This window comes from Syngnathus acus, chromosome 21, assembly GCF_901709675.1.
Source record: "Syngnathus acus chromosome 21, fSynAcu1.2, whole genome shotgun sequence".
Taxonomy (NCBI): domain Eukaryota; kingdom Metazoa; phylum Chordata; class Actinopteri; order Syngnathiformes; family Syngnathidae; genus Syngnathus; species Syngnathus acus.
The window spans coordinates 5,440,255-5,463,580 of record NC_051105.1 but is presented as its reverse complement, the minus strand read 5'-3'; the positions used below and the strand labels follow the sequence as shown (position 1 = coordinate 5,463,580).

Sequence of the window (23,326 nt, the reverse complement as noted above, 5' to 3'; positions counted from 1 at the left end):
CATCAAAACAACACAAAAAGGAAGGAAATGTCTCTTTTTAAAATAAATTTTACACCATTTGGAAGCATGTTTATTTCCCTTTTAGATGATGCCATGTTTATAAATAAATCTACATTTGTGTGATTTCAGCTGAGCTATGTGGGTTGCACCCATGAAAAATTTCCTAACGTTTCTACAAAACGTTTTGAATTTCCACGTCTGAGGCCTGCTTACATTCGTCAGCAGGTGAGGCTCATAGCTTTTTAATATCTAAATTGAATTGGCAACAAGCTTAGACAAACACTATCTTGTGGCATTTTGTTCCCATGACATGATATTGAAGTGAATTAAAATTAAAAAACTTTTTTTTGGGGGGGGTGGCATGAATGTTTGAACAAATATTGTCAAATCCGTCCATCTGATCGTCCATCATTACTCACAGTGATCTGGCACCACACACAGTGGAGACCGGTCAAGCCTTGATAACATTTGATACTCCGGTGACATCGGTCACATTTGGTCGGTGAGTTGCCCTCCATCCACACGTGCTGCATAGCCTGGAGAGTGCAGACACACACACATGCACAGACACAGGCAGGGTTTGTTTACTGATGGCGCTAATGAAGAAAGCTCCGTCTGCTTCCACTTGGAAAAATCAAAAGTGTGTGCTCACGTTGGTGTGCCTGCGGGACTTGGCGTAGGTGCTAATGCAGGCGGCGATGTCTTTGGACACACAGCGCTCGTGCACCGTGTACTTGCATACTGTCGGGAAAAACACACCCATTTCAGTGACAACATACGTGTAACATGCATGGTCATGGCCATCCACTCACAGGAACAGCAGAGGCCCTGCTTGCGCACGCCCAGCAGCATGGTGTGACAAAAGTTACAGTAGGCCGGTTTGTTGAAGTGCTTCAGGCGCCACACGTGTTGGCCATCCTCCTGAACATTCTAGTGGGCGACATCAAAATCAAGATATTTGATGTTTTTGGCCTGTGGACTAGAAAAACAGACACAAACCGTGTCCATGCCGAGCAAAACCAGCAAGGGGATGGTAGTCAGGCCTCCTCTGATCCACTCTTCCAGGGTGACTGTGCCATCCCCATCGTAGTCGATTTCCTCCATCATTTCCTTCAGAATCTACGGTGGCAGAGTAAACATTGTATAATGTCTCATGATGACAGTCTAACCCAGGAAACAATTATTTCTATTTCTAAACTGTTGCTCTGAAAATCTTGGAAGCCAACCAGTATTATAAGATCGCTGCTCACCGGCCGTAGTTCTGTCGAGTCCCATTCCAGATACTCGGCAACGTGTACCATCTGATTGATGATGCGGTCCAGCTCCTACCAGAGATCCCAAATAGGACAAAACAAAGCATTGTGGCATATGGATCACAACCTCTCACGTCCAAACATGATGTAAAGCCGCTACAAATTCCATACGAGCTGCAAAGTTCTGTTTATGCCTCAGAACCTGGCTAGCATTAAAACGGACTGACCATTACAAACGATCTTAATGTCAACACGCCGCCTGCCAACCCCTTTCTATTCTTAGCACAATGGGTACGGAGGATAGAAAGAAGACAGAAAGTTGAAGATGGGGAAACTCACCGAACTATCCAAGACGCCGTTGCCGTCTGTGTCGTACAGCCGGAACATGACTGGAAGGGGAACAAAGAGAGCCTTTTTTTTTTTTTTTTTTAACTTCTTGATTGCCGGTATTCATGGCAAGCTGACAAATACTTTGACCTACTAATCAGTTCACAGAAAAAGACATTGGGGTATTTCAAAACCTGATTGCTAAAAAATCTGTCACATAGTTTAAGTTACACTGGCCAGAATTACTTAGTAGAAATGGAAGCAGAGAGAGAGGAAGGGTCCCTGTGCCTGTCACTCACACTCCAGCTTGTCCTCTGGTGTGCCACGCTCCAGCAGGGAAAGGTAGCAAACAATGTCCTTCAAGAAGACCACCTGTGGAACTGACTGGGGGGATCCTTTGTGGGGTGACGGCGTCCTCCGTAGCAACGACTGCTTCTCCGAGCGGCTTATCTCTGTCAATCAACGCATCAAATAGTAAGTACAGGATAATACGACATAGTTGGACACGTGATTATTTTTTTTCATACAGATCTTGTACTGGACTCAGATTTCGTTGGTCAGAGGAGACTAAGACTTAAATGATAAGTCGCCGGTCTTACCTGGTGAAAGTTTCGGGGGTGACACTGGCGACCGGGCTGGGCCGGCATTAGGGGTCAGGGCGTTATTGCTGCGCTGGCAAGGCTTGACCTGGATACAAGGAGAGCGGTGGGCCCCCCCGGGTGTGTGGGCCCCAGTTCTGGACCGCTGTGAAGAGGAGCGGGACGAACAAGGGGAGGTGGCGGCCTCAGTGCCGCTGGCAAGCTCCGGCGTGTGTCGACCCATCGCCGACAGGATGCTCTTACCGTTCATGCCTTGGACACAAAAAGGAAAGGTCCTTTAAAGACAGAATAAAGTGGAACACCAGCCTTTAGTTGACCTGCAACTATGATTTGTTTTTGGGTCAAACTTTCACCGTTATTAACTTTAGTAAGTCGTTTAACATTTTGGGCATTGCTCTGTTCACATACAATACTAACACACATAGAACTACTGACAGACTTGTAAACATGCACCACATTAGTGTGTGTGGGGGGGGGGTCACATCGCAATTCTTTATAGCCGAATAAGTGTAAAGATGTTGACTGTGCTACGATAAATAAAAAAATGATTAACACTAGCACCTTAACTTTGATAACACGTGACTTTTTATACAGTGACGCTCTTTCTTGAATGGAATAAATGTCTAGGAAAAGCAAACTATGTCGCAATAATCCTTTACTGAAAAAGTTTTAGGTATCCAACTTAAGAGGTTCCCTTATCGCCAAAAAAAAAAAAAAAAAACCTTAGAGGAATCTCAAGTTGATTAGTTTACAGGACAACACAATAATATTGCAAAGAGAAGAAACTTTTAAGGTGGGTTGATTGAAGTCACAGCTTAACCAATTTCACGAAATGGATTCCACAATGTTAAACAACAACAACAAATCACACATCAACACAACAAGCAGCGGTTGCAGATGGCTTTGTGCGGGGGAGGAGAGCAACACCACCCAGCCCGTCAAGGCACGTCTGCTAGTACCTGTGATGGGGGCACACGCCACCTCGGTGTGAATAGAGATACCAGCATCAATGGAGCAGGACTCTTTGAGAAGGAAACACATTGAGCAGCAATAAGACAACATAGACGCAGGATTAATGGAGCTCACCTTCGCTTCTACCTTAATTACATCAAGAGACAATTAGCAAAAACGATGCTTTTAATGACCGTCACTTATGATAGTTGAATCTTTTTTAGCCTGACAAGGAGAAAAATACTCACAACTCAATTCCTCCCAGGCCATGTTATTTGAAATTCACCAAACACAAGGTGGCAGTGCAGGCTAAAACAATCTATCTATTTTCTCGAGCACTTGTCTTTATTAACTGGCCTATCCCAGCTGACAGGGCATATATAAACAAACACTTCAAGTAATGCTGCATGCATATTTTTACACGTATAAACTCCACATGATCAGAAGGAATTCAAAATCAGAAGTGTGAGGCTGGTGTGGCAACCATCCTTTCATCATAATTTCAATATACGTATTGAAGCTCAATTGATCCATCCATTCATATTTTTTCATTTTCTCTATCGCTTATCATTATTCAGGTCGCAGAGGAGTCGGAGCCTTTTCCAACCGACTATAGGCAAACCTAATGTGGTTGTTTTTTAAATATTGGAGGAAGCCAGAGTAGCACAGTACTTCAAATGGGAAGCATACAAAATCCAGCACCGAGATTAGAAACCCAAAACTTCAGAACTGTGACGCGGACATGTCAACCACTAATCCACTGTGCGTCTGGATTAAATAATTTATTATTTAATTATAGATTTTTTTGGGGGGGCTCCTTATTATCATTATTTTGAAAAGTTGTATTGTAGTGACAATCATTTGGAACCACCATTTAAATTTTAAAATTTTGTTCCTGGGTAGGTTAAGGATTTACATGTCTCATTCGATAGCGTAAGCGGATTTAAATTTAAAAAAAGAAAACCATGAGAGGAGCTCACCCAATAAGCTTCCTGCAGCTCGACAATGGTCGGGCAAGGCACCTCCCGTCTTGCTCTTGAAGGAGGTAAAGAGGTGCTGACACAGTTCTTGCGGGATGTCGTTCTCCAGGTACGTGGCCATAAAGAGCTGAAAGCCCTCATAGTCGATAGGCTGCACAAGGGGAACATATTTAGCCAATGACAAGCATGGCAAACTTCATTTATTTGCGTCATATCAACTAAAACACTTTGGTCTCGGCCTGAGTGGAGTAAAAATGATTGGGCAAATGAGAAAATAAAAACACAATGTGCAATTGTTGCCAAATAGATCCTCTGGAAACTATTATATTTAAAAACACTGTTGAATTTGCCTATTAATAAAATGTACCCAAGCATTGGAGCTCTTAATTGTCAGGCAATCTCAGGTTAGCCTTGGCCACATCTTAATTAATCATCTTTGGGGAAGCCTCTTGTTTGTTCCGAGTACAAAAAGAGAGATCCAATATGACACAGTTGGAGATAAAACCAGGCCAATTGTCTTTATGTGTAGCTGTCCTCAGTTGGATTCCTCCGAAAAATGGTTTAGGTCAATTTATTCCTTCTATATAGTATCTTCTGCATGATTTTGATTATATTTGATGCACTTTTTTACTTTGTGTAGGTGGAGTTCGTTCCAATGCTTTTGTCCATTTACTGCAGAGGTGTCAAACTCATTCTTGTCGCGGGCCGCATCGTCGTCATAGTTTTCGTCAGAGGGCCATTATGACCGTCAACGCCTTACGTATGAGCTAAACAACAAATTGATGAATGCTAATAACAATTGCTAGCAATATACATTTTTTAAAAGTGAAGACAATTTAGAAAGTCGATGCACAATTTCTCTTTGCGGGCCACATAAAATGATGCGGTGGGCCATATCTGGCCCCGGGGCCTTGAGTTTGACATCAATGATTTTGCGTATACTTTGGAGTTACTTTGCAGAAAAGCATGAAATCAGTCTATCGTATGATACACAGTTGAAATATAATGAGCTAGCAGCACAACAAACAATGGAGAGTGGGTTAGAACGGTTGTGCTCATGCATGATGAATCCTTTCAACACATACAGCATGTATCAGATGGATAAATAAGTATCAGTGTTGCCACGGCGGCGCATAATCTTAACACCACTGTCAATGGTTGTATGTATTGCACCAGTTAACAAACACCCAGCCGCCCCCGTTGCTACTCACTGCTGTCGGGTGACACATTGTGAATGTTCGGAGCAAATGTACATGCAGACCACTGACAGAGACACCACGTTGACACACATGCACCCCCCAGCACCACCTGGGTCGAGCCTTACTTTGTCGAGAACATCACGCTGCTATTTTATGCGTGCAGTCGTAAATAGCAAGCAAGGGGGGAGAGGAAGGAGGAAAGGACGAAATGAATCAAGATGATGTCATTAGTCTCCATGTCCGTAAATGTTTTCAACCACTTTGTCCTTACAGTATTTGATACAAAAATGACAACAGATAAAAGTGGAAATCTGAACAGAGATGTGCACAACCATGAGTGTTTTTAATGGCTGAGCTTCAGAAAGGTCACTGCGCCAGTAGAGTGAAAAAAAGGGACAGTGAAAGGTACCAATAAAGTTAAAAAAAAATAAACTACAAATAAACTTTCAGTCAGTTATAGAACAGGGACAATACAAGTAAAAATACTCACCGAGAAGATGTCAAACAAGTGTGAGTGTGCGACTTTCGGCTTAATTATACGTGATAAAACCAGCTTAATTCTTTACGTTCTCTTCTTATATTTTAATATTACATTCCTGGACAATACCCCACCTCACCATTGCAGGTTCCTGGTTTGCTGTTTCTTGTCCAGTTAATAACTATTTTGGTCTAATACTTGTTTATATTGGTTGCAATTTGACTGTCTGCCACTAGATGGTGACAGAAGAACGAAACATAAGTGCGTTAGCCTAGATTTGTTGACTATTGAATGTCATCTGGTGAAATCCTGCTTTTTACACCTACAGCAACGACTCTATGTTCATTTTATATTCCCGGGGCATTATTAGTGATGTATATATTGAGATGATAAGTTTGTCAGTCAAGACATTAAACTCATGTCCAGTTTTTTTTAATTTGTTCTTTTACTTTTACACTACACTGTTCAATAAGCTCTGAAAGAAGGAACCTGCATGCGTACTGTATATTTTAATAAAATATTAGTCAGTGATAATATCCATCAAATCATCAAGGGAACCATCTCCTGCATACCAAAAAAGGTAAAGTGAATCAGGTTGTGCACCTTAGGATTTGGAATGGAAACAAGCGGTTGCGCAGTGGCTTTGGACCCCCGTCATTCACAAAACATCCCTCCCCTCAACTCGCCTCTGTTGGTTTAACCCCGCCAGTTCCCAAAGAGACCACCATTGCCACTCTTCTTTCCTTTTTTGGTAAAACCCACCAGCAGACTTTAATTTGCCGTGCATCGTGCGATAAGCACACATCACGCAAGCATACACAGCTGCAACAGTGGAAACTGAAGACGCTCTGGTCCTTTTTTCCACAGATAAATAACGAGTATGAAACATCCTTTGGTTGTGGAAATGAAATTTTTGGGGGATGTTTTTTTAAACATGAATTTCCCACAGAAATATGCAATCAAAATATCAGAAAGAAAATAAAACAACTTTGTAGTAGTAGTAATCAATTGCCACACTTCCTGTCTGCAACACTTTGTTATGACATTGCCGTGACAAGGATGACCATGACATATTTGCATAGTTCATTTTGGGAGGGCACAATATATCTCTGGGACATTCAGAACGAGCGCTACCTGTCTAAATGATATGTAAGCTTGCTGAGTGGATCATTTGACCGCATGATAATAAACACAGCCATCCTGCATCCTTAGCGTGCAAAAAAGCCTTCAAGTGATTTACAAAACCTCTTTCCAAGTCAAGAGGATTTACATCATGGCAAAAGACTCTTGCCGAGTGACTCTTCATATGATACACTTGCATTTTTCCGATATTCTGACAAGAGCTGTGCAAAGGCTGCCACGCTGCATTCACTTAAAAAATATATATATTTGACAAGTTTTTAGCCAATGTCATTTTAGCTGAACATGACTTTATCGAGTTTTGTTTTGCTAAATAATGCCTCCTTACAAGGATGCATCTGTGGCATCCATGAGCAAGTTTTACTTCTGAGTTTGGGCAAAGAAAACTATATTTATTTTTTTAAAGATTTTCCCTGGGTGACTAAATGGGGCCCAGCATCTATTAGAGGGATGGCCACAAGTTGATAAACTATATTGACGTACGTATATGACACTGGAAGTATAACGACCGGGATTGAATTCCTTCTATTACCATGATGAAGATGGAGTGTCTTATCTTACCGTGTCTTATCTTAAGTGCCATTACGACGCTTGCTTTGTTGCTATATATGTAACTCAAGCAGAAGGCTGCATTATGGATCACAAGTAATGGTGCGAGGAAATAATGTGGGTGCGTCTGCTTTACCCACTCATCAGTCTCAAAGAGCGAGCCAAAAGGCAAAATTCGTTGCCCGCCCATTTTGGAACGAGACGGAAGACATCTCGTTTGTCGCCATTTTGCTTGGAGGCAACCACTGCGGCTGCTACAATGCCCCCGATGACTCACGCACAATTGATGGACGACAGAGAGCAAGGCCAAAGTCAGCCATTGTGGCGCCAGGTACGTGGCGTAAAGTCTGTCTGGCCCACACAGCAACAAAGAGCTTGTGTCATCCCTCAAGCCGATGCAGTACAGATAATCATGACAATCACCACAAAAGTGGATTCCTTTGGTGATTCATTTCAAAGCTAATCTACGTTTGTTTTCAAATTGAGGCAGCACAAGGCAACTCCCAGCCAAAAGTTCCCTTACATAAAAGAAAATCTACTGATGTAAATAAATGATACAATGACACAAAATGAGAGTGAAAATGATGGTCACCTGCTCAGGGTTATATTTGGAGAGCACTCCTTCGCCGTGGAACTCCTCCAGAACATCCTTTAACTTTTTGGTGGAGTCTGTGGAGAACAGAGGAGAAAAATGACTTTTGAATTCAAATCACACCAAGAATGCTCCATCAGGGTACATCTTGGTATATTTAACCTTAAATATTATTTAATTATAGAAGAGAGAACCATATATGGTAACTTAAAGGAGATATAAAAAGACTTCCCAAGTTTATGGCAATCTTTCGTCAAAATAACAAAGGATCGAGAATTATAGTAATACAGTTTTCTTGCCACGGTGTAATTTATGGAGCCGATCTGTCTCATCTAGCGTGCCAGCTCCCATCCCGCCGAATATTCATCCGTTTCATTTGAATAACAACCGGTTGGCTTGATCTTGCCAGCGCCATCCTGCCAGGTAGCAGGGTCCAAATGGCCGATTTTACAATCTTTTCGGAATAAAACTGGTTCTTTAATTCAAATTCACCTCAGTTCCGCTAACTGACCCACAATGATGTCAGCATTTTTCCTTCCACTGATTGGTTGGTCAAAATAAATCAAGTGATCTCCGTTGTGATCTGCAATAAACATCAACTCATCCATTTTTATTTGTTTATTTTTTTGGTCATGTTAAATTATTCAGATTAAATCGGGTAATTCATTACGGCCCAGGTACCAATATACTAATGTAGACAGCAAGAATTTACTATCTTTGGTAAGAAGACTGCAGTATCTCACTAATCAGACATCTATGCTCGGTAACATTAGACAGTGACCCGCTCAGAGAATGATGTATCGGCATTGATAACAGGTAATAAACTTTTGTGTTTTTTGCGCAAGGACAAGAAGAGGAGTCCGGGCACGTGCTCCTTTGACTAACAAATAGGCCACAAGGCCAGCAGGTGAAAGTCCAATGTCCAATTTTGTGTGTGTTTATGTCGATGCAAATGTCTTCTCTTATCATTAAAATAAATAAACAAGAGAGTAAAAACAAGAGCTGAATAGCAATAGGCTGATCACACATTTTGAGGTTGGTATACTGCGCATACGATTTAAAAACAAATTTATAATCTATAATTGTAATATTCAAACGACATGCTTGAAGCAATATTAGCGGACCCTCGAATCTTCAAGAAAATAAGTCACTCTTCATATGTACTTACACTCACTGTACTGTTGGAGCTGATTGAACTCAGCCGGGCTCAGACACACCCAGCTCCCGTCTCCCATAATGCCTTAATTTGTCGAGGTCAAGGGGGGGACGTCTGGCAAAGCGCAGTTCCACCAGAAAAAGGTAGGATAATTAATATCAGGTCAGATTAAGGATAAAACTGAGGCTAAGACGTTTGTCATTTCGTCCAGGAGGAAAATTATAGTCCCTGAATCTTCTGAAAAGCAATAATCCAAATGAGGAAGTATAAAATGTCCACTAGGAGATGTGATGAGGAGGAAGCAGAGGAGGATGTGTCAGGATGAGGTCAAGGTGTTTGCGACCTTTCTGGTTGTCATTTTTGCGATGTTGTCCTCATGACTCAGCAGAAAAAACCCTCCATATTCACACCTGCACACAAACGCACGACATTACACACATTTCTTAACAAAGTAACTCTTAACAAATATATTTTATTAATACCAGCTTTACCACCCCAGTAAAATTATTGTCAAACGTCCAACAAAATTGCGCACCAATTGTGGCTAGTGAGTGTCGTTTTGATTTTCTGCTCACACCGACAAACGCATTAGTTCCCCGGCAGCGACAATAATTCCTCATGTCATACTTTATGAAAGTGGAAGCTTTTATTTTTATTAACGCATTGTATTATCAAGAGTGTTGCCTCACTCTCCAAACAGGATTTCTTTTTTGTTTTCCAGAGCCACTTTCAACCATTCGAATGCTTATACATTACATCATATCATCAGAAACAAAGAAAATTCATTAAGAGTTGAAACAAACATGCAATACACTCTGTGTTCCTCCAAGTGAAGCGTGTGAGCTCATGGACATGCATGTGCTGTTGTGTAAAGAGACAAACGGAGGATCCCTGTGTGTTATTTTGTGCGTGTGCATGGGGGCCTCCCCCCTCCGGTGCAAAGAGGGATTCTGTTTTGCTGAGCGGGTTGCTAGGCAACCCTGACGTCACTGCAGTGCAAAGAGAAACACCACGACGGAAACAGACGAATGCATGAAGGACACTTAACTTACTCTGCGATTGCTATCTGCTTGGGTTTCAATGCACTGTCCTCCTATATGCAGCCTCCACATTAGATACACCTGCATAATCTGATGACATCACCCAACACAAGATCCACAAGGCCTACTTTTGTCTGACCTGGTCAGAGAGGTTTGATTAAACAATATATTGTGTGTGGTTGTAATCAACTGTGCCGCTGACTATTGTTCATTGTCCAATGTGGTCGGTCAGTGTGACATTAAGTTCAACCACTAGAGAGTGGCTTCCAATTCCAAATTTAGAGTCGCACACCTTCAGTGTGGTGCCACGTATGTATGTGGATGCAGAGAAATGTAATTGCATATCTTGGTGTTTAAATATAAAATGTTTTTCTCTTTTGTTGAATGTGATACTGCTCTGTGTGTGTTGGTAAAGTAGCAGTATCTTAAAAGTGTATAATAACTACACCATCTATGCTAATTTCCATTTGCCCATCTATGACGTTTCACATTATATTTTAGCATAAAGCTAACGGACTTTCGACTGAAAGTTTAAGTGTGTTTTAATAAGGTTAAATGCGTTTTACGCAAGATTCTAAACTGAGTTGACATCGTGGAAGTTTAATGATTTTTTAAAATTCCTATCCTTGAATATTATTGGTGCTGAAAAACGTCAGCTCCACACTTTTATCAGTAATATAGTAAAAATGAGTGGAGTGAATATTTACATTGCAAGTTGACTTTTATTGTGTGTTCCTAAATTTTAAGTTTAGGGGCCACTGTGCTCCTCGTAAAACAGAGCTTTGCTTTAAAGTGCTTGGGAGAGGTAACTACTGAAAACAGTTTTATTGTATTTTTATGTTCTCTCTTTATCATGGCTTTTTACACTATGGAGGGTGCCGGTGGGTCTGGAAAATATCCCCTGTGACGAATGAGGGTTTCACTATGAGCCAAAAATATGCCCCAAATTCCACAAGCCCATCTCATCCATCACAGAGGACGTCTCTGATTCAGACATGGCGGCGGCAAGCTTGATGTCCCCAGGAAGCAATGGGTCATGCTGAATCACATACAAACACTCCGTGCTAGCTCAAGCCGCAAGCGGACGATGAAAGACAACCCTGCTCGAGATTTTGGTCACAAAGTTCAAACACTGAAAGCGGCAGTAAACGACTGTGCTCTCCGTCGTTTTCCGAACAGACTGCCTGAAATCCACCAGACTACACAAGACGCACTTGCCAACCATGACATACAACTATAATTTCATCCTGCGCACATATGACAAAAAATACATGTACTGAGGGGATTAGCAACCTTGAATACTCCAAGAGCCATTTGAACCGTTTCACGCGGAGGAAAAAAAAAATGAGCAAGAGTCATAAAACGTGTGACATACGAGGATATATTGTTGATTGCATTCACTGTAGAGGATTTTATTTCTTCATTCAACAACATTGAACGTGGGAAAACTGTGCTTAGCTCATGTTTGCATTCAAATAAAATAGTCAAGTTTTCCTCAAATGAAATGAAAGCCAAATTTAAATAAAAATGCAATCTGCTTCTGTGTTCCATCATCATCATCAAATTGCATCTAATCGTGCATACAGTCAACTGCAATCGTAAAAAATTGACAATTTCATTTGTGATTTTGCTGAAGAATAGGAAATTCAAATATTTATTTTACAAGGAACGATGTACTGAAAGGCGCATTGCTGGGCACATGGTGGAGAAGGAAGATGCCAAGCCATCTCAAATTCAAGAATGCTCTACTCGAAGCAGGATCAGCGTGATGTCAGACAAATGCTTCCAATAAGAGAGGCATGGGAGCAATTGAATGCTATTTTGCCAAACTTAGTTGAAGGTAACAGTGAAGCTGGACATTTTTAGAAATAGGATATTTCATGTCTGAGCTTTTTGAGATATACAAGAGATTTCATTTGTTCAAGTAAGAAGAGATATTTATTTTTATTTCCCGCTTTTGTCAATAAATAAAAGAGCCGTACAAGTTATTCATGGTCTTTTATGGTGGTTTCTATCAGCACAGTTGCCATGGCGCTCACATGTGACTTTGTTATGATTACTCGTGCCTATGCCTGCACTTCACGTCGTCTACCCACACAGGCCGCCTTTGTCGCGTAAAATGTCAATTGACTCGCTGCAAGGCACACATAGCAGCTGCTAAACCAGGAGATGTTTGCATCAATAATGGCGAGCGGAGGGATACACGCTCAGGCAGGAAGTTGAACAATAATGTTGTTTTTTTGTGTGTGGGGAGGGGGTTGCACAGGATGCGACTGACATCTCCATCCCAGTGAGTCCGGGGTCCAACTTCTTGACAGGAAGTGCAGCAGACCCGATAGAGGCGGCAGTCTCAACGCTGTCATTGTGGACACGCCCATGAGAGGAAGCTGTACGTCTTTTGTGAAAATGTGATTACTATGCGGAAGCTTTTTTTTTTTTTTTTTCTTCTTTTGCTCACTGTCAAATGCAAAGTGTGTTCATCTGTCTATGCCAGCAACGTTTAATGCTGGGCAGAACAATTGACTACTCTTCTGCAAGATGGCAATAAACCTGTGTGGCTAAATTGTAAAAACGTGAAAACAAAGGCTTCATACTCCATAAGCAGGCAAAAAATGTAAGGTATCGAATAGGGGTGTAACAAAAAATCTATATGAGTTAGAAATTTGGTTTCGATTTAAAAGATGTATACACAAAATAATGACTTCGTCTCAACGGAGGTTGAAAAGGTCAAAGGTCAATGAAAAGGTTTTTACACACACAGTGTTTGTCTGTATCATTGAATCTATGTCGATAAGTCCTCAAGCAATTGCGTCACTTCCCTTTACAGTTGATATATCTTGCATACTAATTTAAATTTCATCTCGTAACAGCAAAAAAAAAATCTAAATCAACTAAGCGACAGTTTGTAACTCGAAAAATTCAGACGTGTAAAAAAAATTCAGAGCATAGCATGATTGTACAAAATTACATTTAGTAGTAACTAAAGAAATTCCATGGGTCCAGCAATTACCTACTTCCTTTTCCCTGAGGACTTTCCACTAGATTTGCCATTTGTTTGTAAATGTATTTTTACTTTTGTAAAATGACAAATATTCAAATGTCTTTGGTGTTTTTAATTTTTGCAATTCTTATTCACCACATCAATTGGTTTTCACAGGGCACGGGTAGAATGAGCAAACTCCGACAGAATCAAACCTTGCACCTCTGCCCAGCGTGCCACCCACTGTGCCACCTCATTATAATAACAATATGCTTTTGCGGCTTTTGAAAGTGACAAAAGCAAAGCTTTTAATGGACCGTGATGAAGCAATGGTAGAAGCCCCACCGCACCATTACGTTTATAACACGCCCAAGCGAATGCTTAAGAATCAATAAACATCTCATCCTGCTGCACGAGATGTCGTTAAGCATGCTGTCAGCTGCCTCATGCTGGAACGTCACTCAACGAGAAAAACTAAGAGGGGGGAAAAAAAAATCAATAACTGTAAGATATGAAATTTAAAGAGCAAGTATTTTAAACTAATTTGTCATTTGAGTGGTCTTAAAATGGAATGAAAATATTCCAAATGTACCGTAATTTTCGGACTATAAGTCGCACCGGAGTATAAGTCGCACCAGCCATAAAATGCCCAAAAAAGTGAAAAAAAACCATATATATGTATATAAATCGCTCCTGAGTATAAGTCGCCCCCCCACCCAAACTATGAAAAAAACCGCGACTTATAGTCCGAAAATTACGGTAAACTGTTTGAGTGCATCATTATGTACTGGATCTGCTGGACCTTAAATCCTGCTGAACTCCGTCCGTCTTCCTCTGAGTCTGATCAATCAGGTATACGTACCAATAAAAAAAAAAAACTATCATGGCATTGCTGTTTTAATTAGGACTAGTCAGTCACAACCCCCCACATAGCCAAGCATAAAATGACATTCACACCTACGGACAAGACTTTTCGATTAATCTCCCATGTATGTTTTTGGAATGTCGTAGCAAGCCAGACTTCCCAAAAAAAACAAATTCAAGCATGGGTACTTTGCGATTCAACACAAAAGAGGCAGAAGTGCCAAACGTTACTCCACCATGTTGTCAATAAGAATAAATTGCACAAATGTTTATTATTAGTTCATGTTATGAGCATTTATAGGGAAAATATCTTCGGGCCTCAGCTCTGAAAAACAGATTCTCTTATTTGTTTTTAAGTGTGTATGTAAATGATTTAAAAGGCAATGTATAACCCACGTGCCATAGGTTGGACACACCTGTCTGAAAGAGCCGAAGCGCAAAGTCGAAGCGAGATGTCGATGGGAACACAGTATACAGTAGCAAGAATGGCAGCCAGAAGTCCTTCCTACCTGATGTCTTCCTTTGCCACTCACATGGGAAGAAGTCACGCTTACATCCCAGATCGGCACCACCACAAGCGTGTGTGGGACCAGTCGTATGCTTCCGAGCCTGCAGAGTTGTGTCCACGCGGCAGGCAGCAGGAGCAGCAACATCCCTCACCTCATCCTCTCTGAATGCAAGACGACTTCCCCCCCCCCCTTCTCTCTGAAGCCCTGCCCCTCTCGCTCTCTTCTTTGCTCGCCGTTTGTGTTTCTCTCGCTTCCCCCTTTCTGTTTCCTCACATTCAGAGCCCCTTTGGCTTTTTTTTTTTTTTTTTTTGCTTGTGAGCAACTTCTTTTTTTTGCAAGTGTTATCCCAGTAATTTTTTTGGGTGCAAAAAAAATACATGTATATGAGCCACCCCTTTCTGTTCTAATACCCTCTGTCATGGGTTTGCAAAGTCACATGCTGTAATGTCAAATCTCATTTGATCAGATTGATTTGATGTGGTCATGCACAATTTTATTACTCGTTTTTTTTTTGTAATAATTAAAAAAAGGCACATTAATGAAATAAAAGGACAATAAATACTGTATATAAAAAAATAAAAATTGAAATGTTATAATAGTAATGAAATCTAATATTAAAGATATTGCAATAAAATAAAATCCTGATAAAAAGATATACATTATTAAAACAGGTGGAGTGCAATATAAATAAAAGAGCAATGACAAATGTAATTAAAAATTTACAAAACAAACAAAAAATACTTAAGCTAATGCTATGTTTTAAATTATTGTTACTACTCTTGTTACTCAAGATAAATATGTCCATTTTTTCCTCCCCTGTTGTTGATACAGTAATTAGATAATAAAAGAGTAAAACTAATACAGTAATCAAATAACAATAATAATCCTATTGACTTTTGACCAAGCTGACTCAACGTTGACTCAGGTGTTGAACTGGTGGGTTATGGGCTGAAGAGTTATTTTCAATAAGCAAACCCAAAAATCACTTAAACCCAAAGAGAAAAAAAAAAGCATCAACACCCATCTTGTTTTCCATCAATGTTCCTCCTTACTCGAGCGCACACACAAACACACTGCTCAGCGTGTCAGCCGCCAGTAAAGGTGTCACTGCAACGTGTCGGCCTGTTGTTACGCTGCTGGCTATTTCTGTCGTGACATCATTGATGAATAAAGCCAGACCCGCCCTGCTTGTCCATTTCTCACAGAGTCGTTTAACGCACACTCACAAAAGCACATGCACACACACTAATTCGCGTACTAATGCATCGGAGCTCATCTTTCTGTAGCCTTTTTGTCTCATTTTGCAGAAGCTGGCCTCATTTCCCACTTATCGCTGTAGCAATGCCAAACCGACCGCATCCCCGGAGGACAGAGAAAAGCCTCCATTATTGCTTTTTGCATCTCTCCTCATTGCCAGCAGCATCCAGACCCTTTTTTTTCAGCCAATTAATGAATCAACTGTCTTGCCTTGTTGGACAGAAGTGCTATTACGGACCATCAATGTAGGTCTGGAGATTGTATAGAGAACAAAACCCCTCAAAAATATGTTGTCTTGATTTTCAACACTCTCATTTCAAATCCTAGTTTGAATCTCTACCCTCACTTGGAATCCCAAATTGAAACTGTAATGCTTGTTTGGAACAAACCGCTTGCACTCTATCATGGCTTGAAATCTTAATTGCATCTTTTACTATTACTACTATGCATTGTTATTGTAGGCAAATTTGAATTACAATTCATTGTCATACCTTTAGTGCCCACGCAGGAAGTGTGTGACGTGTGCACACACACCACAATCATGATGACCAAACAGGAAGTGGAAGACAGTAATAAAGACTCGTGTGGTTTCACAGTTGAACAACTTTTGACTAAGAATAGCATGCATTAAAAAAAATTTACAATTAAAGGTTTATCATTGCAGGTTGCACTCAAGTCTTGCAAAATCGTTCTGCTTTACAGTTTCTCAGTGCTTTGACACTTCCCACGCACACGCCTTGCTTATCTTCTCATAAGTCACAGATGATTTCACTGTGTGAAGCTAACGTCTCTCCTTCAACATCAGTGTTAATCTTTCTATCAATGTTGCTGAGTAATGCTGAAAATTATTCAATTTTCTGATGACTGAGTTGTTTTTCCAGAAAAGAGAGATGCACTTTGTTTCTTTGTATCTTTAGGTCATCAGTATGGATAGTTTTTATCACTTGTAACTTGCCCTGCATTGTTTTTATTAACCGAGACAAAACTCTAATATCATACACGAATATTTTTTAAGGCACCTCAACAGGGAAGATATATACATGCACATTATTTGCATCAGAGCGGACAGTGTTTGGTCAATTGATCAATGTATCGACGGGTTCAGACATTTCCGAGGTCTTATTATGTTAATGTTATGTCAACATAATTTTCTGTCACAAATATGCTTCAGGACTCTTCACAAAGTAGATTAAAATGTATTTCCGCATAGTGCTGTAATTGTTTCTCAAAGTGTACAAGGGCGTGTTTTAATTCATTTAGGTAAAAACAAAAAAGTTTATTTCTATTTTTAAGTGAAGTGTTAATGTTCAATATGATTTTAATGTTACAGTGGCTTACAAAAATATTAAGTATACTATTTGCACAAGAAAGGCACTTTTGTTTTAGTGTGCACTTGTCTTAGAGCAGGGGTGTCAAACTCCTTTTTTGGCGGGCCGCATTGTAGTCATAGCTTCTTTCGGAGGGCCATTATGACTGTCAACCCAAATCAATGTAGGAGCACCTCATATTATATACAGCTACAAAACAATTTGAAAAAAAAACTCGTTTTCATATCAGACGAGTAAAAACTGGTCAAATATTTGAAAAGAAAGATAGATATTAAACGTGAAGACAATTTGCAATTCTAGTAATGACACACGAATTTGATGCACAATTTGTTTTCGCGGGCCACATAAAATGATGTGGCGGGCCGTATCTGGCCCCCGGGCCTTGAGTTTGACAGTTGTGTCAGAGGTTCTGCGCTATTATTTTTTTTTATATTTTTAGTATTTTTAAGTGGTAGCTACTTGGTGCAAAACGTTTGAGAACCACTGCACCAATCTATATTAAAAATGTATGGTGTTTTTTTTTTTTTTTAATTGCACGACGTGAAGCGACTTATTTTCTCCAATGATGGGAAAAATACATGTTTAAACAAGAAACCTTTATGTATGTTCATCTGCGCGAATATTTAAAAGTCATGGGCAACACCTGCTGTCGTTGTAGTGCAAATGATCATTTGAAGCATTTTTGCACCGAAAACATATTTATCTTTGCTTTAAATGCATTTACTGCACATATGAAGTGAGCGACAGACTTACCTTTACCTTGCAGCTCACGATTCAAATTTCCATTCCATGTTCTCAAGCAGCGATGCAGCTTTCCTCTTGCACTGCATAAACTCTTTGAGTTCACTTAGAAGTGACAAAAACGCTGCAGAATTCGTCCCTCTCTGAGCCATCAAATTTCTGTGTGTTGTCCAGGTACAGCAAAATCAGGAAAGCCGTGAAGTGACTGCGCGACTCGCGCACACCTGCACTTTGACTTGAGGTCAGAGTTCGTTATACATAAAATATTATTCTAATAATATTATTATTATACGACATCGTTTTAAAATCTTGTAATCAATTCTGATTCAAATTTAAAGCATGAAAAAAAAATTGTGACAAGTGCTATCTGCGCCTCACTATTAAAAGCATGCATATTCATGGAAACATGTGGAAACTGTTTGTATGACTTATTACTGGTGCGAGCATCTGAATTATTCACAGCAGACCTTGTCAATAATTTAATCTGCAATAATAAAATTCAGTAAATGCATACATTGAGATTTGAAAAATGTAAAGGTTAGGGCCAAAGCTGGACAAAGTGGCACTGCGAACTTGGAAATTAGAGCGACCTGTGTGGAACGTGACAGGGTCATAGCAATCTTTTCAGAAATGGAGAGGGACAAATTGTTCAGTCAGTCATAAGCCATCTTTTATGACCAAATCCTTTTGCACTCAACTGCTCCTTTCTCTAGTGGCCAAAGAACTAAAAAAGAAACTGTCAAACTGTGGATGAGATGAAACAATATGACACTGAAGTATATAATAGGTCAAACAAGAAATGCTCCATGGGGCCACTGAACAAAAAGGAAAACATAGCCCTTGCCAGCAAACTAATTGGATACAAAATGGAAAGAGAGTTGAAAGATTTGAAAGACCAACTTGTATAATGTCAGCCTCTCAAATGTGAATATACTCTTTTTTTCCCGTTGTCCTTTTTGTAAATTGTCTACAGTTTGAACCCTTTCCCTCAATTTACATTGCTTGCTTGAAAAAAGCCGTTCAAAGTATTTTTGCATTAGCAGGCTAGCAACTATGGTCATGAAAATGTTTTATGACATTTAAAAAAATAATAATTTTATTGTTTTAATAATTGTTAATGTGTGAGAAAGAGAGCGAGATTTGCTAAAATTATTTATCCTCCCCTTAATTCCAACCACTGGGGCGTGATTATGATACAGAAGAGAAATGTTTAACTTATGTATGTGTTTCCATGGCATCCAGAAACATTCATAAATGCAACTTAAAAAGCTTTCAAGAGATGTGTTGGCTTTGTTGTCTTGGTGAATATATATGCTGCAAAGAAATAGACAATTACAAATCCAACAAAATTGTTCGCATACAATAACTTATAGGTGAATTTTGTCTATAACACTTCTGGTGTGGTGTACCTTTTTATTTCTGCAAAAATAAACACATTAGTCAAATATTTATATGTAAAAATAAATCCCAACACATATGCAAACCTACCAGAAAGAAAATTGACAATCCTTTGCCTCGTATTATTAGATCAACTTAAAATGAAATAATCACAAAATAATAAATCTTGCAAAATACTCTTAAATTTGATGAAAATGAATTGTTGGTTGTCCACAATCCAACTCTTGACATTTCACGTCAACAACTGCCATCTTGGCAAAGGTGTAGACTTTCTACAACAGACAGAATGCCAGTGAGATCACTGCAGCACCCCCCTCCCCCCAAAAAAATGAAATGTCACCAAGACCTTTGTATCCTAGAACTTGACATTCAAATGTACCATTTGCCAGCTCCCAACGAGACCTCCTCTGTTTGTTGTGTTTTGCATTTGCATTCAGTCATCCACCTCCTTTTTGTCCCTGTACTGTAGTAGACATGTGTGATCTCAACAGTGGTACATTTTGAGCTCCACTAGATGTTATCATGTCATGATGTTGGGTGATGAAATAAATAACAATTAAAGTATCAAAAGTCATGAACAGCTTCAACCCTGTTAGATTGTAAAATGGTTGGCAGCTAATGAATGAACAAATACGATCCAGTCGGCGTCTCAGTGGACCTCACAAAGGACTGAGAAGTATAGGAATAAAATGAGTATAAACAAATTCTATTATGTTTAATACATTATTTCCAGCTTACATCATTATCTAGACACACTGAAAAAATAATTAGGATGGTTGTGAGAGACGAAAGAGCGTGCTAATGGTTAATTAGCAAATTAGTGAGTCCAGAGCCAAGGAGGTCATGTGATTAGTGCATCCTCTGCATCTTTACATTGAAAGTAATCATTTTGTTTCATTTCCGTCTTTGCTGGTGGATTCACTTCAATGAACATCCTCGTGTACTCTCCTGGGTCTCCATTTGAACGTGATTACCGAGCACTCACATGGACAATTACACAAGGGATGGCTCATCATTTCCAAAGTGGAGCACTGCATATAGTTTATATGTTCTCACTCGACCATTTGAATCCAGCCTGAGCACAATCTAGACAAAAATAAATAAAAAATAAGTCTACATTGTAGACTGTCAATAGTTTGTCATAACTGCCAGTCCTCCACCTTGAGTAATGAACACATCTAAAAATGATCGATTGAGTAAAAATTAAAATGCACAGCATACCCAGTCAAACACGGCATAATATATGCATTATATTAATGCGATCAGTCCTCTTGTCATCATTCATGAAATTTGCCAACTTACTCAATAAAAATAAAAGTCCTATTTGACCTTCTTATGATTATTACTAGTGATTTTGGTTACTTTCAAGCTATTAAATTAAACTATTACAAGCTATTTTTGTTGTCATCATTATTTGTTGTACAGGTATTAAAAATTAACCAAAGAAACAAGGGTGGTTTCACAATTTTTTGTATTTTAGTGCAATTGAGTGCAATCCGTGCAATTCACCAGTTATTCATGTAAACCACCACCAGTGGAAACAGACCCAACTTCAACTTGTATTTTCAAAAATTTGAAACGGTGTGTGTCGTTCAGAAAATGAGGGCTTGCAGAGAGGTGCAGCATCCTGCGATGGAACTAATTGGCTTCACGTCATTGCTTTTCCTCGTCGGGCACGGTCGGAATCTGGCAAATTCTGCGCTTCTTCTTCCAGGGTCGCTGTGTCTCAGCAGTTTTTAATTAAAATGCTCCATTCGTGCTACCTTTCACACACCACTCCTGCCCCCCTTCCCTGCTGCCTCAAATCAAAACACCAGTCATGTGCATGACTGCATGCTGTCGCTTCACAAAAATTTCATTACCCCTCAAAAACCTTGACAAAAATATCCATATGAGCAATGTGGATTTTTATTTTGTTTTGCCGTTGGAAAAGGAAAAAGAGGATGTGTATTTTCGTAATCATAGCTAATAATCATTTCCAAACCCAAATATTGGCAATATTATGGTTTTCTATCGATCTTGTTTTTGCATTAGTCAAAAGCAGTAATAATTTATTTACCATGTTCATATGATAAAAATACTTCTTGACATATCAAGCGTCTCTCTCTGTCTCAATCAATAGATACCTTGGAGTTTTTGTTTCCAAGAACAGAAGTGGCCAATGACAGCAGTAGGAAGATGTTAAAGAGCATCAGAAAAAAATAAAATAAATCAAGCAAAATAAAAACACACCGCTTCATGCCAGATATGTCGCTCCCCCCGTCTGCTTCCTGAGAGTTCTATCAATAGAGCCTGTTTTGGGAATCTTGTCTCATCCGTTGGTCACGCCCCCTTTTTAAAAGACAACACTTTTCTGAAAATAGACTCTGAAAGCACCCTTGGAATGAATGAATCATTTTCTTCTCCTTCTGTGGGGAATATAATTTGAAACAAGATTCTCTTTGCACAGCACTCAAGATGATCGAGGCAGTTTCCAATCCAGTAGACAGTGAGGTGTTCACTCCAGACTGTCGTGGAAGTGTTGTTGGTATTTTATAAGATACTAGTCATGCTAGTGGTGTATTTAATAGTAACATTAGTGTATTTCAGATTTTGCCTCTGGTAAAGGCTCTAGCTCTCTGCAATGCTGATGTGCAAGTATTTCAACAAATACCACAGAAGCTATTTTAAAAATAGAAAAATCAGCAAATGGATTCTAAAATGGCAAATTTGTGAATAAATGAAGGTTAACTGAAGCAGAAAATAGCAATACTTTTTATAATAGCAATAGTTTTTGTATGATGGTATCAATGTGTGGAATATCCTCCAAATATAATGGCAACCTTGATATCTAAAGATTCAGACTAATGGCTAAAAATATGCAAACAAGAATTTGCAAGGTCACAAACAAACAAATAAAGCCTCGCCTGCTAGTTAGCATGCGACCTTGGTACGCCACTGGCAACCTTCACTCCTTGTCATGCTTTATTCATATATTGTGTGTTGCAGCTTTCATGAACCGCCTTTTCATGTGACCTACACTGAGGTCACACCTCATGCAATTGCAACATTGTCAAGGTCTCTGAATTCCAGAAAAGCAGGGGGTGGGGTGTGTGAAAGTCACGGCGTTCTCGCTTCCCTATCTTGTGAGCGTGCTGCAAACACAAGGTCTCTTCATTAGAATGCAGTGGAGAGCTACAGCAGAGGAGAGGAATGATGAAATCGGAGCTAAAAATAGCCGCCTCCCAGGATCCCCCTCATCCGCGACTGTAAACACTCGCATGTGTGTGTGTCGGGGAGGTTTGAGTCCCTCTGTTCCTTGGTCATAAAGAAGTGTTTGCTTTAGCTAGCGTGGGTGCAATGAAAGCCATCTGTGGTGCTGCTGGCGCAAGTCAAAAGACTCTTAGAAGAAAGTAACCAGTCTCGTCAGCTTTAGTCAGTTGAACAAAAACTGTATTTTTGGATCAAAAATGTGATTCTGTTAAAAAAATATTGGATGTTATTTATATATTTGCATAAAATTGGCCACTGATTGTGCAACTCGCTGCGACTAAGGATGTGTGGAGACGTTTTGGGCCATCAGGCGTTTCCCTTCCATGCAAATGAGCAATGTGAGGAGACGTCAGCACAGCAAATCACATGGCGTTCACGCCGGCGTTAGGGAATCCACGTGAGTTGAACACGAGGAATATTAGTGGAAAAAAACGACTTTTTGCTTTTCTTGTCACATCCAGGATGGAGGATGGATTACTGATAAGTGGAGCACACGTTGGTTTCCATGGCAATGCTGTTTCCAGTGCCTCGGAGCTTGATGCCACGAAGGCCTCACTTGAAAACTACAAAAATGAAAATGATCTGAAATACAATAATTGTTGATATTATAATCTGAGATAACAATATATTCTTGGGTAGGACTCTATTGGACATCAAAGTCGACCATTCGAATGCAAAGGTCGACCGGGCCTAGCCCGATCATTGTAACGTAACAGTGCTACCATCTAGCGGA

The 23,326-nt window shown here is 39.8% G+C and overlaps 1 protein-coding gene across 3 annotated transcripts in view; it reads right to left on the bottom strand.

The window, feature by feature from the left end:
• The window catches only part of LOC119115221 (diacylglycerol kinase beta), a 43,632-nt gene extending 28,838 nt beyond the window's left edge, over positions 1–14,794 (bottom strand). The window contains exons 1-14 of one of the 3 annotated variants that reach the window (XM_037239523.1): positions 14,618–14,794; positions 9,237–9,634; positions 8,069–8,145; positions 5,435–5,455; positions 4,111–4,261; positions 3,139–3,201; positions 2,180–2,431; positions 1,880–2,032; positions 1,593–1,642; positions 1,251–1,325; positions 1,000–1,119; positions 813–930; positions 653–741; positions 420–536 (exon numbers count right to left, since the gene is read on the bottom strand). In XM_037239523.1, coding sequence (XP_037095418.1) covers positions 420–536; positions 653–741; positions 813–930; positions 1,000–1,119; positions 1,251–1,325; positions 1,593–1,642; positions 1,880–2,032; positions 2,180–2,431; positions 3,139–3,201; positions 4,111–4,261; positions 5,435–5,455; positions 8,069–8,145; positions 9,237–9,303 — 1,353 coding nt within the window. In that variant the 5' untranslated portion in view covers positions 9,304–9,634; positions 14,618–14,794. The remainder of the gene's footprint in view (positions 1–419; positions 537–652; positions 742–812; positions 931–999; positions 1,120–1,250; positions 1,326–1,592; positions 1,643–1,879; positions 2,033–2,179; positions 2,432–3,138; positions 3,202–4,110; positions 4,262–5,434; positions 5,456–8,068; positions 8,146–9,236; positions 9,635–14,617) is intronic. The other 2 variants (XM_037239525.1, XM_037239524.1) reach the window with 2 other exon arrangements.
• Between the last annotated feature and the right edge of the window lie 8,532 nt (positions 14,795–23,326).